The sequence below is a fragment of the Aptenodytes patagonicus genome, chromosome 12 (genome assembly GCF_965638725.1).
Source record: "Aptenodytes patagonicus chromosome 12, bAptPat1.pri.cur, whole genome shotgun sequence".
Lineage (NCBI taxonomy): Eukaryota > Metazoa > Chordata > Aves > Sphenisciformes > Spheniscidae > Aptenodytes > Aptenodytes patagonicus.
In genome coordinates this window covers 9,337,333-9,354,782 of record NC_134960.1, presented here as the reverse complement: position 1 = coordinate 9,354,782, position 17,450 = coordinate 9,337,333, and the positions used below count along the sequence as shown (strand labels likewise).

General features: G+C 44.9%; 1 protein-coding gene across 2 annotated transcripts in view; it reads left to right on the top strand.

Moving 5' to 3' along the window:
- Positions 1-17,160, top strand: part of ADAM19 (ADAM metallopeptidase domain 19) — a 34,082-nt gene extending 16,922 nt beyond the window's left edge. The window contains exons 8-23 of one of the 2 annotated variants that reach the window (XM_076349757.1): positions 682-753; positions 1,606-1,772; positions 2,941-3,025; positions 3,273-3,412; positions 5,055-5,232; positions 5,917-6,006; positions 7,276-7,471; positions 7,753-7,861; positions 8,389-8,593; positions 9,174-9,254; positions 10,366-10,474; positions 10,577-10,712; positions 10,941-11,007; positions 11,565-11,780; positions 14,219-14,365; positions 15,141-17,160. In XM_076349757.1, coding sequence (XP_076205872.1) covers positions 682-753; positions 1,606-1,772; positions 2,941-3,025; positions 3,273-3,412; positions 5,055-5,232; positions 5,917-6,006; positions 7,276-7,471; positions 7,753-7,861; positions 8,389-8,593; positions 9,174-9,254; positions 10,366-10,474; positions 10,577-10,712; positions 10,941-11,007; positions 11,565-11,780; positions 14,219-14,365; positions 15,141-15,227 — 2,085 coding nt within the window. In that variant the 3' untranslated portion in view covers positions 15,228-17,160. The remainder of the gene's footprint in view (positions 1-681; positions 754-1,605; positions 1,773-2,940; positions 3,026-3,272; positions 3,413-5,054; positions 5,233-5,916; positions 6,007-7,275; positions 7,472-7,752; positions 7,862-8,388; positions 8,594-9,173; positions 9,255-10,365; positions 10,475-10,576; positions 10,713-10,940; positions 11,008-11,564; positions 11,781-14,218; positions 14,366-15,140) is intronic. The other variant, XM_076349758.1, reaches the window with a different exon arrangement.
- Positions 17,161-17,450: the final 290 nt, after the last annotated feature.

Here is a 17,450-nt window from a genome sequence, read left to right as displayed (position 1 = left end):
TCTATTAGGCAGCTGGATACCAGGGAAACTATGAGAAAACACGTTATACCTAGGAACTGCCGTATGTTGTTCACCATTTCGTTAGACAAGCTGGGGTAGACACCCTTGCACTGTCGCCGTTAACTGCCCTTGCTGCATTTACTGTCTCCCTCGCTAGAAGAAAAGACCCAAGTTTTGTCATCTGTTAAACAAAAATCTAAACATTTCGCAACTTTAATTCCTTGAATCAAACAGTTTGCTAAAATTAACTTGTTAATTGCCAGGTGGTTTAAATAGGCAAATTTATTGGATGAGTGAGATGCATCCCACATCCGTTGGATGAGTGAGATGGGATGAGCGCTATGGCAGCCTTGACCTCAGACATGAAGTCATGTTACCATATATTTTGCCTGGCAAATTTGTCAGTTCTTTGTCAGCCCCTGGCTCTGTGGGCTCTGATAAGTTTGGGTCGCTCCACTGAGTTACTACCACGGCTTGAGTATCATCGCTGCAGTGGGATGCCAGGAATGAATTCTGAATATACATGTACGGGTGGGCTTATAGTCAGGTGTACAATGAAGGAAAGCTTTTGGGCTTCACCTGATAGTCACCTTCTTATTCCCAGAGTAATGTGACTTGTTTTAACACATTTCAGCTCTTCCTAGTTGCCTCTGTGCTATCTGACATGTTCATTTTGTTCAGTTTCAGAAGCATCACTTCAACATTGAAGCAACAAGGCTTAAATTAGTGGAGGTTGCTAATTACGTAGATAAGGTGAGATCAGGTGTGCATGAACTGAGGAAAGCAAAGTCCAAATCATGAATTATGAGAATTAACTGTGACAGAGGAAGACTGCCTTCTTGGGAGAGAAAATTATGTTTCAACAGTTCTCCCCAGTGACTTGGGGAGTGGAGAGCATCTGACAAACAATTCTGTTGTTCGACATCGGGGCGGGGTGGGGGAATCTCCATTCCTTACCTTGGAGTGAGCATGAACATCTCTGTCTTTTAATACATCTCTGTATTAACTGTGTTACCTAAATACTGCTTTTTGACAAGGGACTAAGGTATGCACTTCAAATTTTAGAAATCTTGGCAAATAGAGGTGGAAGAAGCCTTCAGAGGTCATCCTTGCAGTGGTACCCACTGCTGCTGAAGTAAATGTCACAACTTTTCAGATCTACTCCCTTTGTACTCCCCTTCTCCCCTTAAATGCCTTTCACCGCTTCCTTCACCACCACCACCCCCCTGGTCCATGAAGACTTGTCCTGTTGGTACTTGATGTGGGCAGCAGATTATTTCCTTCCCCTTTTCAGGAATTTTGACATCTCTAAAGATAAACATGATCTCAGTCTCCAGTCTTTGTTTTTCTAGATTATCCCTCTGACATTGATTTAAAAATGAAAGTTCAGCATCTCTAGTTCAATTGAGTTTAGGTTTGTGGGTGGTGCACAATTCTCTCTGCAGAGCTGCGGTGCTAAGTTGCAATGCATTTCCAGAGAGAACATATTCTCTGGACATGTGTATCTGTAGTAGCATTTAGCAAGGTTTATATAAAAGATTAAAATGACAGTAAAATAAATTAGTGGTGCTCATTTTGTCATCTCTTTTCCTTCCCGTATCTTAGTTTTACAGATCCCTGAATATCCGGATTGCCTTGGTGGGGCTGGAGATCTGGAGTAATTGGAATAAATGTGATGTAACTGAGAACCCCTACTCCACCCTGAAGTCCTTTCTGGCCTGGAGTAGCAAGGAGCGGGTGCACAGAAAACACGATAACGCCCAGCTAATCACGTAGGTTTATTTCTGCTGAAATAACCTGTTTCTGACAAGTGGTTTGGGTAGATGAGAAATCAGTATGTGAGGTTATATCGTTCTAAGATTCAGAGTGGCAGATTTATGTAGTGGCTGCTCAGCCAGCATTAAGCTCTGGCACCCAGAGCACAATCACCTTAGGAAAAGTGGAGGTCCCAGGCTATGCAGCAGTCTCAATACCCAAGCACCAAAGTGCATCAGCTTTATTGTGTGTGCGTGTCACAGGTGGCTGCACATGATCTGTCACAGCTACATGTACAATTTCAAGAAAATCTAAACCATAAGCAAGACCTGTAAAGGGGAGCTAAGCCCTCTGCAGAACGCATTTGTTCCTAACTCATCCCTCTGAGACACAGGGGACATGGTGCTGGGAGGTAGCTGATGATCTGTGACTCATCCTACTGATCTCATTAGGGCAGTAGCTATGGCCAACAATGCAGATGTCATTGGAAGAAAAATTTGCAGCAACTCTTAGACCTCCTTACCTCTCCCACAGTAATTAATCCACCAGTAAATAGTGGTGAGTCAGAGGAGAAACCTGTAGGACTGAAATGCAGAGATGCAATGCCTTTTCCCTTGGTTTGTTTGTTTGTTTGTTTTCCCCCCCTTTAACATTACTGTATTTCACATTCACCTAGTCATGTCCTGAGCACAATTTCCAAGGCTCCCATTTCAGACATGCCGGCAGGGACGGTGCAGAATTCTGGCTCGCCAGGCAGGAGCTGAGCGTGGCTGCACCTCAAAGGTGTTATCTAGTACTCTGTCAAGTCCCTGAATCCCAAACCGGCAAATAGCAGGCTTAAGGTAAATTAAGTATTCAAAACAGTATCCAATTAAGGATCCAGAAATAGTCTTTTCTGTGCTTGTTGCAAACAAAGCTCAGGGGGAGCACTTTTTGGCACCAGACCATTATAAAAAAATAGGATTGGCTGGTTGGCCCATAAAACAAAGCAGTAGTCCAAGAAAAATAGGTCTTAAGGCTTTGTAGCTCTGCTATAATGTCCTGTACTTGAAGATATTATTAAAGAAAATGTATTCACCTGACACTCTGTATATGTATAAAGCTGTGGACTACAGGAGGCATTTCTCTGCCTTGCCTTCTCAAGTGCCTCGGTGCCGTTTCATGGTCTTTCTGGATTGATTTTAGGGGTGTGCCCTTCCAAGGTACCACAGTAGGCTTGGCTCCTGTGATGGCCATGTGCTCTGATTTCCAGTCAGGAGGAGTAAACATGGTAAGTAGTTGCTAATACCTAATATGATGTTTCTTGCCAGCAGTGAATACATAGGATAGATGCCCCCTAAAGCCCAGGAAGAAAATATTTCCCGTGAAGACCTCCAGCTCACCTACTCATAGGCAGGAATACCTTCAGTAGAAGTTTTCAACACGTAGTAATGAGAAGTGCCGCTTACCCCATTGACCCAGAGGTGCACAGGACAGGCACAGGTAAAATGCTGATGTGCCTCTTTGACCTTGCACAGGATCACTCTGATAATGCCATTGGTGTTGCTGCTACTATTGCCCATGAGATGGGACACAATTTTGGCATGAATCATGATTCAGCTGGCTGCTGTACTACCCCTGCAGAAGATGGAGGCTGCATCATGGCTTCTGCAACTGGGTGAGTTCGTCTTACAGGGTCTCATGGAGAAATGCAAAGGGCTTTGTTACAAGAGCCTTGGTGGAGCAAGAGCTAGAAATGCAGACTGAAGGTGGGTCTGTTGCTGCCTGTTGGAGCCAGTGTGTTCACAGAGAAAATACTGCTGGGCAAACCCTAGCTCATGTATCGGTAGCAATTTGCTAAATTGCCAATGAACTTATTCCTGCCTGAGATTGGCCTTAGGTAATGTAGGGACCTGGAAGCATTTAGAAGTGGAGCTCTAAACTGTCTGGTAAAAAGGAAAATTTTCCTATCTTCTGTCCTGAGAGACTGTCTCAGGATGCCTCTAACCCCTCGTCTCCGAGTTTGTGCTTTCCACTGTGTCCTACCAAATGATCCATCACCCCAAAGCAAGTTCAATGCATATACGCACACATCCTTCTGCAAAACCTGGACTGCCTATTGCCAGCAAGTACAGAGAAATGAGGGGTGACCAGAACATATGTGACCTTGGCATGTAGAGGTTTACGCCGGTTTCATTTCTGTGTTGCACACAAGATGCGTAGATAGATAGTTGATAGGGTTTCTTAAAGCATCTCGTGCAAAAGATAATATGTGTTACAATGTGGTAAAGAGAGGAAACAGGAAAGAACTGATTTTATTAAAAGGCACAGCAACAGAATTATATTTCTAAGTCAGAAGACATGAAAACAGGTCAACTGCTTGTTGTCTTAAGAATACTGTTTAGTTTCAGTGAGTCACAGAAAGCCTGTGTTTAAAAGGGAAGAAATATCTGGCTTTGAGAGAAAAGGGAAGCAAGAGTGACCCTGGAAACCCACAGGGATTCCAGAGCTCATTTTGGATGAGGAACCACAACAGCTTCCATATTTCAGTCACGTAAAAACGTCAGCTGAACCCATTCACTTAAAGCCACATTCCCTGTTTCCTCAAGCCTTCCTCCTTGGGGTTTAGCAGTTTTTAACAAAATTGTTTCCATTAGATACCTTCTTTTACGTGAATGATTTCCTCCAAATAAGGAAAAACATTTAGGTGAGAAGTGAAAATATATTGGCATGCAGGTAGAGCTTGCAATACACAATGTGTACTCACGCATGCATGGTCATGAATAGAATGCATAGGTTCAAGCATTGTAGCAACAGAAATTAATAATTCATGTAACAATATTCATGTCCTTTGCAATGAGGCAGTAGATAGGAAAAAGAAAACGTTCTTTTTATCAGTTAAATTCACAAGCAGTCATTCACAGTGTGAGTGCTGGATTCTTAGGCTTATTCAAGCAGATTTAGGAATAAGCCACAGCTTCAGTATTGAGCAGGTAAGGACAGCTATACTTGTCAGATGACAAAGTCAAGTCTAACTCAACATATTTTTGTTTCAATAAAGTTTGTTTTTTAAGGCCATTGTATTACTAGACAGTCTTGCAGTGCAATCACCTTATTTTCTAATGTAATCCAGATGGATCTGATTTTGAACACGCACACACACGCACACACAATCACGATCCGCTTTTGCACAATTTCAGAGACTTCAGAGAAGGACCTGTGTCCTTTGGCACTTGTCAGGATTTGCATGTGCTCATTTTTGGTTCTCTAAACCATTGCCCAGATCTGTCATGATGTTTTTCTACACTGTCCATATTCAGGCACCCATTCCCCAAGGTGTTCAACCAGTGCAATAGAAAAGAGCTGGAGAAGTATCTGCAGTCTGGTGGAGGGATGTGTCTCTCCAATATGCCGGATACCAAAAAAATGTATGGTGGGAAGAAATGTGGAAATGGCTACTTGGAAGAGGGGGAGGAGTGTGACTGTGGAGAGGTGGAGGTAACAACTGTTCAGATCCAACCATTTGGGGTTTAGTGGGACACAATGATTTTTGTTATGTATTTTGCAAATACAGTTATGTGATATGTAAACAGCTTTTGTTTGTGCAGGAGATATGCATACCTTCCTTGTATGTAAGTGTATATGCAATGTAAATCAAGGTTGTAAAGTATCATGTCTAAGTTCACAGTATGTAGTACAATGCATCCCAGAACTCAGGGATGGTGTAATCTGTGGTTGAACAGAGGTGATGAAAACTTCATTTAAAAAAGAAAAGAAGAAGTGATCTTAGATGTTGCAGTTTCATATATAAGTTCACTTTACTTATGGCTCCATTCTTGATAAGGGTGGGGCTTCTCTTAGCACTGCATCTCACTTCTCCAAATCCATACTTTGACTAATAAGACAAAAGGGAGCTGGAACCAGCAGCCCAGACTCACTAGATGTAATGAGCACAACCTATAGTATCCAGTCAGTCCGACATAGGATACAATTATGCAGTACCGTAATTCAGCACGTGCTGGGTATCATGAAGATATTGTGGAAGGAAGGCTGTTACTTTGTTCGCGTGTAATTCATCATGTACGAGAACAAGTTAGTGCCAGCCTCACACTTCGATGCTCTGGCATGTTCTTGTCTTGAACATCTGTCTTGTAAACTCTGCTGCATCTCACTGTCTTCCAGGAATGCAACAACCCCTGCTGCAACGCCAGCACCTGCTCCCTGAAGCTGGGTGCCGAATGTGCCCACGGCAGCTGCTGTCATCAGTGCAAGGTGGGATCTCTGGGTTTTCCTAAGAGAGGAGAGGGAATAATGGTGGTGGAAGTGTGAGGCTGAAAGATGGAGGGGAAAGGGGAGCAAACGCAGCCAAACGTGGAGTTCAGCTCCTCACCTGCAAGCAACATGGTCTGATTTTCTGTACAATAGCTAGAGTGCAATCAAACTAGTGGGGTCCTTTCTTCTAGCTGACTAATTTAATTGACTCCTGTGATAACTTAAGATGAGCTGTGAATGCTGCTGGAATGAAGTCACACTGCCTCTCTTACACACTTAGGGATGGGGTGACTCAGAATGAATATTTATCTTCTTTGGCTCTAGAAGAAAACTAGACAGAGCTCTTAGAGCAAACACTTCCTCTGGGGATTAGGCTGGATGCTATCTTTGCTCTGAACCCTGTTTTCTGGGATGCAGTTAAATTCCTTTAGCCCAGGTGCTTGCTGAAGAAACGCTAGCAAAGAGGATTGTATGTATGTACGCACGCATGTGACCACTATAATTTTAAATCTCAGCTTTCCTTATAGAGGCTGGTTAAAATGTGTTTCTGATTTTGGACCCAAAGATCTCAAGCTTTGACAACAAATTGACTAAAAAATGTACGTAGGCAAACATTTCTCTTAAGCTCATTTTTGTGTTTGCACATTGACTGCGTGCTCTTACAGACCTATCCTGAGCATGTGGAAAATAATTTTCCAGGAATCCACCTGGACTCACTCCTTTCACAAGAGACTTGGAAAAAACTCATAGATGTAACTGTGTATGCCCTTCTGTTCTCCATGTCCGTGGTGGACAGGACAAGAATGAACTGGGTAAACTCGTAAGCAAGGGAGACATAAGTTACGCATTAGGAAAATGTCTCCAGCAGAAATGACAGGCAAACACTGAAACAAACTTCCCAGACAGGGAGGGTTTTGAGAATAGATTACACAAACATCTGTCAGAAATGGCTTAGGTAAATCAGATCCTACCCTAGGGCAGAGGGAGATGGATCGGTGTCCCCTTGAGGTCTGGCAGCCTTATTTTCTGTGCATGATCTCATTGCTACCTAGGGAAGGGATCCAGTCATTAATTTGATTCTACACAGCTCACCCAGTTAATGAAATTACAGAGTCATTTGGATCACTGCTGACCTCAAAAAACCTAAGACAAGGTGGATGAAGAGACGCATGCAAGACTTTTTCTTATCTACAGGGAGACATTGTGCAGACATGAAACCACAAAGGAGCCAAGCAATAATGCCATTTTTTCCCCTTTGTATCTTTTTAGCTGATGTCTCCGGGAACTCTCTGCAGGGAAAGATCAGGACTCTGTGACCTCCCAGAATACTGCACTGGCGAGTCACCGTTTTGCCCCCCCAACTCTTACCAAATCGATGGGGCTTCCTGCGACAGAGGAAAGGCCTATTGCTACAATGGCATGTGTCTCACATATAAAGACCAGTGCTTGCAGCTGTGGGGGCCTGGTAAGGACACTACTTGCAGCGAAATACGTTGTCCTTTGAACAGGCAGTATTATGTGGCATCCTGCTATTATTCACCCTGTGTAAGGCAGTAGTACCTTTCATACCCGTTATCAGTGGCAAAGTCTGAGGAGCCTTTTCTCCTGCCTTGCTCGCTTGGAGGAGGCAGCAAAAATTTCCCCTGCTCAAACCATCCCAGAAGAAGAACAACTGAGTGGTTGGCATGGGGTGAGATGGGCTGCCAGGCTCCACAGGAATCAGTCACGTGAGTCTCTTCCATGCAGGAGCAAGGCCAGCACCAGACGCCTGCTTTGAGAAGGTTAATGCCGCTGGAGACATCTACGGGAACTGTGGGAAGGACATCTACGGCAACTACAGGAAGTGTGAGATGAGGTAGAAAGCAGAGTGGCAGCCAAGAGTTGCTCATTGGAGAAGATGTTTGTATATATTACAAAATTATGGGCCAGTAGATAAAACTGATCCATGCTTTGGTTTCATTCCCTCCCTCTGCCTCCTGGGAAACCAGCTGCGTCCTTGTCAGACCTAAAGCCCTTATGACTGAAACTTTAAGTTTACCATCTTCCCTGCCTTTTCCATTTTAAAACATGTAGTTGATATTTGTTCAAAGCAACGGAAGAGGGGATTTTCAAATCCATAAGTTAAATGTAGCTTTTTAACTGAGACAAAGACTTCTTAGTCTTATCTGTGATTTTGTTGAGGCTGGCCTACGCATGGGGACAGTGGAATGGTACCATCAGTACCCATCAGACACTGTTGCTTGGGCTAGCTCTTGGGAGGTGCTTGCTCTTTGCCATTGAACAATGACTCAAGACTGCTGCTTTAATTTACAAGGAGAGCTGATGCCTGCAAAACATTCAGCAAGCCAGAAATAATCACTTTAGCCTTTCCTTTGAAATCAGAGATGCTAAATGTGGGAAGATCCAGTGCCAGAGCTCTGCTTCCAAACCCCTGCAGTCCAATGCGGTGGCCATAGACACAACTATCCGTATGCAGAGGACGCAGCTGAGGTGCCGAGGGACCCATGTGTACAGACCTGAGAGTGAAGAAAAGGAGATGCTGGATCCTGGCTTGGTGTTGACGGGAACAAAATGTGGGAGCCATCATGTAGGTACAGTCCTGCCTGTAATGGCTTGGGGGAGGTTCAAGGTATCACTTTTCCATCTGGAAAGTGCTTTGTGGTTATCAAGCCATTCATTTCTTATGTCTAATGCCTTTCTAGGGACTTTTTATGTTTGTTAGAAAAATAATTTCTTAGAGGCTTCTGAGAAGCAATGGAAGAATACACACCAAAGGCCATACCTTAAGTCTTTGCCAGATGAAGTCCAGGGCCGGTGCTAAATTTGGGATTCACTAGTTGGTTGAGGTTGTCTTGCTTAGAGGTGGGACACACAGTTAGAAATCAAGACACCTGAGAGCTCCTTCAGAGACTTGCCACATGGGCATGGCCAAGCTATCACCTCCTGAGCTCCCACTCCTCTCTCTGATGCGCATTAGCTGGGATTTAGGGTAGTGATTAAATATTTGCTTGGGAACCAGGTTAACTTCATGGCCTGTTGATCTGCCCAGGGTATTACTTGTATTGCCAAGGTGTCTGGGACCCCGCAAGTCACAAAATAACAGAAGGCAGTAATATGGTACATAACCCAAAGAGCTAATGCTGAGTTTTTTGATCCTTTCTCTGCAGGTTTGCTTTGAGGGACGCTGCCAGAACACATCCATCATCTTTGATTCTGAAAGCTGTAGCAAGAAGTGCCATGGGCATGGAGTAGGTGTCTTCCTCTTCAGCTCCATTTCAGACTAAAGCAGGATGGGCTGCCATTCATCTGTGGATGGTTGTTCAGCTCAGTTCTGATACCACGCTTAGTTTGCTCCGGGCTTCTGCTTCTTGATTATTAATTTGCACATTCCTTTCATGTTTAATGCATTTTCTGGTCCGTGAGTGTCCCTTTGACATAGGATTTAAGGAGGTCTAGAGGAGAGATATGAATTGCAATGAATGAAAAACACGAAGGGGTAGTCTTACAGAAAAATCTTCTGGGCCCAGTTTAGATTGAATAAAAAAAAAAATCAGACTAACTGAGGGAAAAACATAGTAAAAAGTCATGTTTGGAACAGTTTATCCCCCTGTGCTCTGCCGTACCCCCAGGGGATGGAAAGAAAAGGCTGGTGAGAATTTTTTATACCTTTTGCTGATGTTTCTGGCACAAAACATCAGCATCTTTCCATCCCCATGGTCCAGTTAGGCAATGGAGAGGAGTGATAAATACAGCAGCATTCAGCAGCGTGTGCCTCCCTGAGCAGGTTGGGAGGCCCCATGATGTACCCGACAACGAGAGGGACTTGCCCCACTCTTTGATTCCCAGTCTGCTTCATTTCTTACGATCCATGAAGCTGTAGGAAGTGATTGTCAGCTATTCCACAGAATCAAATTAAACGCTACAATTAGCACAGGACGTCCCCAATCAGAGGGATCAGCCCCGCCTCCAGGGGCTGCCTAGACGATAAAACAAATAGCAATGGGCCAAGCAATAAACCTAAACAATAAGAAATCTTCACTGGATGGAAGGGAAGACTCCTGTCCTTCAGTTTAGAGATAAGAACAAGAGAAAGGCATTTCTAAATGCTGCTTTTCTCCTGAATCCAGGTTAGTGGAACTTCAGCTGAAGAACCCTTGTCTTTTGGAGAAAGGGAGAATTTTTCAGGAAATAAAAGGCACTTTCAGTCCCTGAAAAGAAAATGTTTCCAGGCACTTAACTCCCTATTTATGCCAATAAGAGTTTTTTCTGTAGTGTTTTATCCAGCAAGGGCTTAATTTTTTTTTAGCTTGCAGATTCTTTAGGAGCTGGCACTAAAGTCTCTGAGTGTTCCCACTCCAGGTCTGCAATAACAACAAGAACTGCCACTGCAACCAGGGGTGGGCCCCCCCGTTTTGCAACAAGCAGGGGAGGGGAGGAAGCTTGGACAGTGGTCCCCCCATGCCCGAAGGTGAGTGGGACCAACTCTACTATGGTGGGACTTTGGAAGGACTCGAGTTAGACTGGGAGCAGAGAGTTTTCCATTTAACTAACTCTGATTTCTTGTCCTCAGGCCCCTCAGCGATTGTGATAACTCTTGCAATCCTGGCTCCCATTCTCCTTCTCATTGGAATCATGTTTTTATTCTATTACCTGAAATGCTGGAATAAATTTGCCATCTGTTCTCTAAAGAAGACCCCTCAGTTCAGGTAAATTGTCAGTGCTGCGCCTTGTCTGCTTGCACCCACCCCCTTTCAGTGTCAGGACAGAAGAGAAATTGCAAAAGCTGTGAGGGATAGAACTAAATTCGTTTGTTGGTATAGTCGGTATTTGCTTCTCAGTTTTTGACTTCAGTTAAAATATAATGGAAAATACAGCAAAGAAAAAGGAGAAAACGTATAAAGGAAATAACACTCTCTTCTTTCTCTCATTGTCAGTGACACCTCTGGAAATGGGCACGCAAACCCTGCCTTCAAGTTGAAAACCCCCCAGGAGCAGAGGAAGGTAGGGGCAAGGTCACCTTCCACCTCCCCGGGGAGAGATGCAGCTGCCCTGAGATGTGGGATGTGGTTCCCTCTCACACTGCAATTAGGGAGTGGATTTATCAGAGGATGGGAAAAACAGACAGAAATCCCCCATGGCTGAAAGTCAGTGGGAGCTGAATGTAGCATCTATTTCTAGCCATTTCCTTAAAGGTAGGAGCTGGGATTTGACCAGGTCTGTGTGGCCGCTTGTCTCTCCTGATCTCCTTGTCTCTCTTCTGTCACATCCCCCTCTCAAAACAGTAGAAATCGCAAACACTGGATTTATTTGCAAGCGTCACTTATAATGATGATATCTGAGTTACTCTGTTCTCGATTCCCATTTCTGGGAATCCCAAATTGTCCCAGTCTATCTAATCAACGCCTGCTAGACATATACAACGCATACCAGTGTTGCAGGCAATATTTTCTACTCTGTGGCTGAAAGACCTCATGCAGATCCTCAAAAGCGTAGCAGAGTAACAAGGTGGTTTGAAGTGGAAGTACCTAACTCCTGGGATTTGTGGATCTTCTGCACAGGTGATTGGCTTCCCTGAAATCCCATCGAAACCTCCTCCCCAGCAAGCTCCAGGGCTCCAGATAAACACACAGCAGCCATCTGCCTTCTCCACTGGCTACAGCTGTGGCGTGGGGCAGCCCGCCGGGCCAGCGCAGCCGGCACCTGCAAAGGACGTTGCCCAGCGGAAACCCCCGAGCAGGCCGGCGCCTCCTGCTCCCAAACCCCCCGTCTCTCAGGTACGGAGTCACACCGCTGTCCTGCAGATGCGGTTTGATGGGAGGCTTGGTCTGAGTGAGGCTGGTGAAGCCTCTCTAACCCTGGTGGGGGCATAGGAGTTACCGTGCTCACTGGTGCGTGCTCCATCTCACCGCAGGACAATTACCGGTGGTCCTCCTTGCTTTGTAGTGTAGCTGACAATGACCGTGCTGGATGCTAGCACACGCAATTACTCTTAATTCAGGTCCCCCGATACCTCTGATCTGGACTTGAAGTCAGGTAGCTTGGATGACAAAGCAGCATTCACTTTACCAAGGTGATCTGAATATTTTTTAGCTGCAAATCAAATAAATAATTTGCCAGGAACGAAAGGACTGTACAGATTTTTCCCTAAGCAAGCCTAGCATAGCTCCTCTTACCATTTGCATATATTTTATCTCCTGGAAACAAGCCCTTCTGAGATTACCAGTCAGTGATAAGTCTGAGGTTCAGTACTGAGTACAGGATCTCCATTCCTTGGGATAGTCCCCCAGGTATCTTGCATTTGGCCATTCCTGGACTAAAGCCTCAGGAGCCTCAGACAAATTTTGATGTGGAGCAGAAATGGGACCTTTAGCATGTTGCACAGGGGCAGTCCAGGTTAAGTCTAGTATTTCCTATCTCATGTGAGCATTCTAGCCATGAGGTCATTTTGAGGGTTATAAGGAAAGGGTATTGATGTACTTCTTTTGCTGGCAATTTTGTTCTAAGCTTAGTACAGACCCCACAGTCTTGTGGAAAAGATGGCAAATCACTTAGACTGACTTAAACCCATTTTACCAAAGTATTTCCCTACTAGCTTTATTAGGTTAGGGCCAGCAAAGAAGCAAAGGGCTCAGTAACGGGATAGCAGGAGGCTGGCTCCCAGGCAGTCTCTCTCTGAAGGATATAGAGGAAAACAAACCCAAAATATTTTAGTAAATGGGATTTGTTTCTAGCTTCATTGTTCCTGTGAACAGCCAGCACTTCAGCAGGAAAGAAAACTAAAACAAAAGCAGGAAGCTGACTGTAGTCAATGAGGAATAGGTATCCTTCCCAGCTGGTTGTTGACAAGTTCCCCACAATCTCCATTGTGTTCCCCCCCAACGCACCCAGTCTCTTTATCTCAGTCAGACCTACTAGATGGAACACTTTTCCTAGGATTTCCAAAAGAATCCTTGCTATTTCTGGGTTGGAGGAGACCCACAAGATGTAGAATGTACATGGGAAATAATTAATTTTGCTGTTTGCTAGTGTCAGTGTCCTTCCTAGACGTTTGCAGTATCTGCCAGATTTGCTCTCTTGCTATTCCTATAGGAGCTCTTTGGATGCGGCAGTCGGTGGGATTTAGTCTGCCTTGTCCTTCCTGCAGTCACAGGGCAAGGTCCTTGGAGAGCAATAGATCCCTAAGCATCGGCTGATGCAGCTGTCGAGCATCGCATTTATGCCTAGTCTAAGGAGACTGCAGGGTTTTTGGGTGCCCTCCAAGTTGTGAGTGCAGCTGTGTTTATTAAATCAACACCTGTAAGCCAGCGACTTAGCACAGAGGCTAAGCAACAACAGCAGTTAGTTCTTGTGTGGGTAACTTCTCCCTAGGGGAATGCTTTACACTGAAATTCATTAGATGAATGGAAAATATAATGCTCTGAGTATCCTATTAGGGACAGCTGTGTGCACAAACAAAGTAATAAGTGATTGTAGGTGGGTGCAGGGCTGCGTGTATTTGTATGGGCACACGTATATAGGGTTTACAGGCATTGTATGGGCAATCATATAGTGAGTGTATGTGTGTGAAACTTGCTTCCAACCTTAAGTGCATCAATAAATTGGCTAATTAAAAGGCTCTGGAACATAGCTTCCCTATTACTTACAAAATTCATGGCTTAAAACTTCTGGATCCTCTAGTAGCCAGAGTATGACGTGCTTTCAGCCCGCAGCTCCATTTAGGAGGCAGAGCCAGATAACCCTGTTTACCCTGTTTGGTTGTCCTCCATTTGAAGCCACCTGCCCAGCAGCCTAAGGCCATCTGGTCTTCATGAAACCTGATAAGTGAAAAACTCTACGTGTTGAAAACCACTGATTACCTGCATAATATGATAAGCCATAGCGGCAGCCACCTGCGCTTCCTCCTTGCTTCAGAGAGGGAGAGGTCTTTGCAAGCATGGTTCTACCTGTGTCCCTTCAGTCCTTTGTCTCAGGCAGGGATGCTACAGGCTGAGTTGTGATAGGGACTCCTGCCCAGTCTATAAGGTTTCTCCTGTTTTTCATCATGCAGCCATTAGATTGTAATATCCCTGGGGCTAACTCCAAACCAGAGACCTCGAGGTGTGCAGCTGCATACCCAATCTGCTGTCTCAGACTTACAAAAAATGATCATATCTGTTTTCAGGCTGGGCAGCTCTCCAGGCTGAGAATTCAACACTGTTTCTTTCTTGTGTAGGATATTTCTAGGCCCCGGCCACCCCAAAGAGCTTTGCCAGCTAATCCCGTCCCAGCCAGACCCAGAGCCTGGCCGGGGAACAGCCCTGCCATCTCGCTGCCTCCTGCGCACACCAGAAACCCAGGACGACTCCAGCCTGCGGCAGAGGTAGGCACTGAGCATGGTGACGGGAAGCACAGTGGCATCCCCTCATTACTGGGGAATAAAACTACTCTGAAGGGAGTAATCTTGCTATCACGCTGCAAACACCTTTATGCACAGCCTGGGTGGGTGGAAATGAAAAGGCTGTTGGGTTGGTTGCCTTTATTGGAGGGGCCTCTGTTTTTACCCGTTCCTTATTAAGCATTTACTGGGTTAAGCAAGACAGTTAATTCAGTCCTCCACATCCCTGAGCACTGCTTCAGATAAAACACTTGTGTGAGTGGGGCTGAGCAACGAGGGTGCGCGTGACCCAGAACGGTTAGTGAAGAGCAGCAAAACAGGAAGGTCCACACAAGACTTGAGGACTCCAGTAAGGAACAAGCCCTATCTAGTCATGGCTAAGGAGATGCTTTCTCTGCAGGGATTGTTTCCCAAAATTGTCCTTAAGAAGGACCATTAGTAAGGGACTTTGAGTTCCTGAGTTCAGCTCCCTGCAAGCTGGACCCCTTAACACAAAACACCTCCACTCCACACACCACAGGTGTTGTCTCCAGCCAGGAACATACTTGAGGCCAGCTGTGAAAGATGGAAAAAACTGCATGAACTTCATTGTGATCCTGGTGGGAGAGTTTCCTACGTGATGCATTGGGGTGTGAATGCATGTGAATGGAGACAGGCTTCTCCTGGCCCACTGTAATATCAGCTCCAGGAGTGGGAGAGGGCAGCGTTTGCTCTTTCGTCAGTGCTCACCCCTCTTTTCTCCATTTTCCATCTCACCCAGAATGGTGTCAGGACAGCTGGAGCAGCAAATGCCTTGAAAGTAGGACAGCTGGGCTGCGTGGGCACTCATGAAGCAGTCTGTTCCTGACTGGCTCTGACCTTCACAGGCGACTGGATGGCCTTCATCACCCCAAAAAACATTCACAGCCACAGACAGTGTCTCAGTTCCTCTCCTCCAGCCTCACCTGTTTCCTATGTGACTCAACAAGCTGCAGTCAGGCTTGGCAGGAGTGCCCCCAGGAACTGCACCGGTACATGCCAAGCTGAACTCAACCCTCTCTGCTGATAGCCTTTTCCATATAGGGATGACTTGTTTATACGGTATTTAAATATTATTGTGCAATATCCAATGCAGGGATGGGGTGATGGGGGCTTCACGTGTTTTTAATCAGTTATTTAAGTGTTACCAGGGAGAACAAGCTGTGAGTGCAGGTGCTGGCCCTGATGGGCTTTCATGTAAGACCCAGCCCTGTTGGCTTCCTCAGCCCATCCACGCAGCTGCAGGAGCATACATTGGTGCTATACAGAAACCACTGCCTCTTGGGAGAGCAGAAGGCAGCCGTTGATAACTTTCTTCAGCTTATTCTCAGTTTACGGTGGATAGCAATTGGGGTCACAACAGGGAGCAAACCGTGGAAATATTCCTGGTTAAAATAACTTGTGGGTCACCGTGGATTTTGATTAGCTTTAATAGAGCAGATTAATTATTTTCCCCATATAACCATCTTCAGCAAGAGCGTTGCAACCTGTCTGTCCTCCAGCACTCGCTTGTCTTGCCTCAGTGCTGTAAGACCCGACAGCATCCCCAGCGTGGCCTGTGCGCTCTCATCCATGTCATTGGGACACAATCAAGGTACGACAAGGAAAATCTCTGGCCAGGACAACAGAGCAAATGGCCAGAAGGAAGCTCAGCAAAAGCCAGTGCTGAAAGCTCCTCTCCGGCATACGGTACTGTGGATAATCAGTAGACACTTTTGCATGTGTCTCCTCAGGCTTTGGTCCGTGGTGAGCAGTAATTCAGCATGGGCTGTCTGCTCCCCATACCAGTGAGAAACCTACCTTAAAATTGCCCAGGTGGTAAAACAGCAGAAATATTAATATGACACATGGTGCTTTTGTAGGGCAGCTCATTTGCTCCAGGTTTTTTCTCCAGGATGTGGATGGAGAGAGCTGTCTGTGTGCACTTTAAGCAGCTGATGGTTCTGACCCTGAGGACCCTCCCATATGAATTTGTTTGTTTTTTTTTTTTCCTAATAGTTTGGACTTTTGTATGTTTTTCTCAGGATTTTAAATTAAGACCTCTTGTTATGCCAAATTTTTTTCTTCTTTTTTCCTTGAAATGATTTCCTAGGAGAACCCAGGGAATTCTGGAGCTATGGTTACAACAGTTCTGTTGTGTCTGATTTATTATGGACAAATCCTCAAACAGCGTGATTGCTGCTGCACATGTGAGAAACTGTATTATTGGCATAAAAAAAAAAAGTCTTGTCTGATGGTTCTGTTTCCCTAAGCTCTACTGATTGAAAAAAACCAGATAGATCCTGAGCACTTATTAAATTTGTAGTTATATGTAGCAGTATATCTGTAGTATGACTTAAACCACAGTAGTTTTTGCAACTTTACTACCTCTTTCTCCATAAGGAAACAGTACACAGGGTGTGTCTTGAATTTCTGGTCGATTATTCCTTATCTTGATCATTTTGGACCTTTTCTTACCTTCTATATGCCTGGAAAATAAGCCATCCTAAAATACTTCTCTCTGAAATAAGGGATGGCAAGTGAAAGACATCAGCTTTCTAATCTTTATATGTCTTTTCCTATAGATGGATTATATTACATATAAACGTATATTCTAACAACCCCCAAATCTGTTCTTTCTTGGGGTGCAGCTAATGTGCCTGTGTAATGGCATGTGTTACTGCTCACGGGTGGAGCAGTGAGCTGGGCACATACTGTACGTATACTGTAGCAGTACAGATTCAACCACAAGAACTTGATCTTATATCTGAGCCCTCACTGAAGACAGCAGCATACTTCTGCTACAACCCCTGATCTTCATCAAATGGCCATCAAAAAGCACTAAGAATATTTTCACTGCGTTTCATGTGAGCATGGGATCAAGCTTTTAGAAAATGCCCCCCAGACACACAAAGCTCAGAGAACAACTGGATGTGCCCAAACCCTAATGGAAAACTTTATTGCCGGGGTATCATAAAGTCTCCAAAAGGTAGTTTTAAGTAAGTTCTTTTAAATTTTCATGCGTGCAAGTTGAGTGAATGAGAAGAGGGGAACTGCAGGAGGAGTAAAAGAT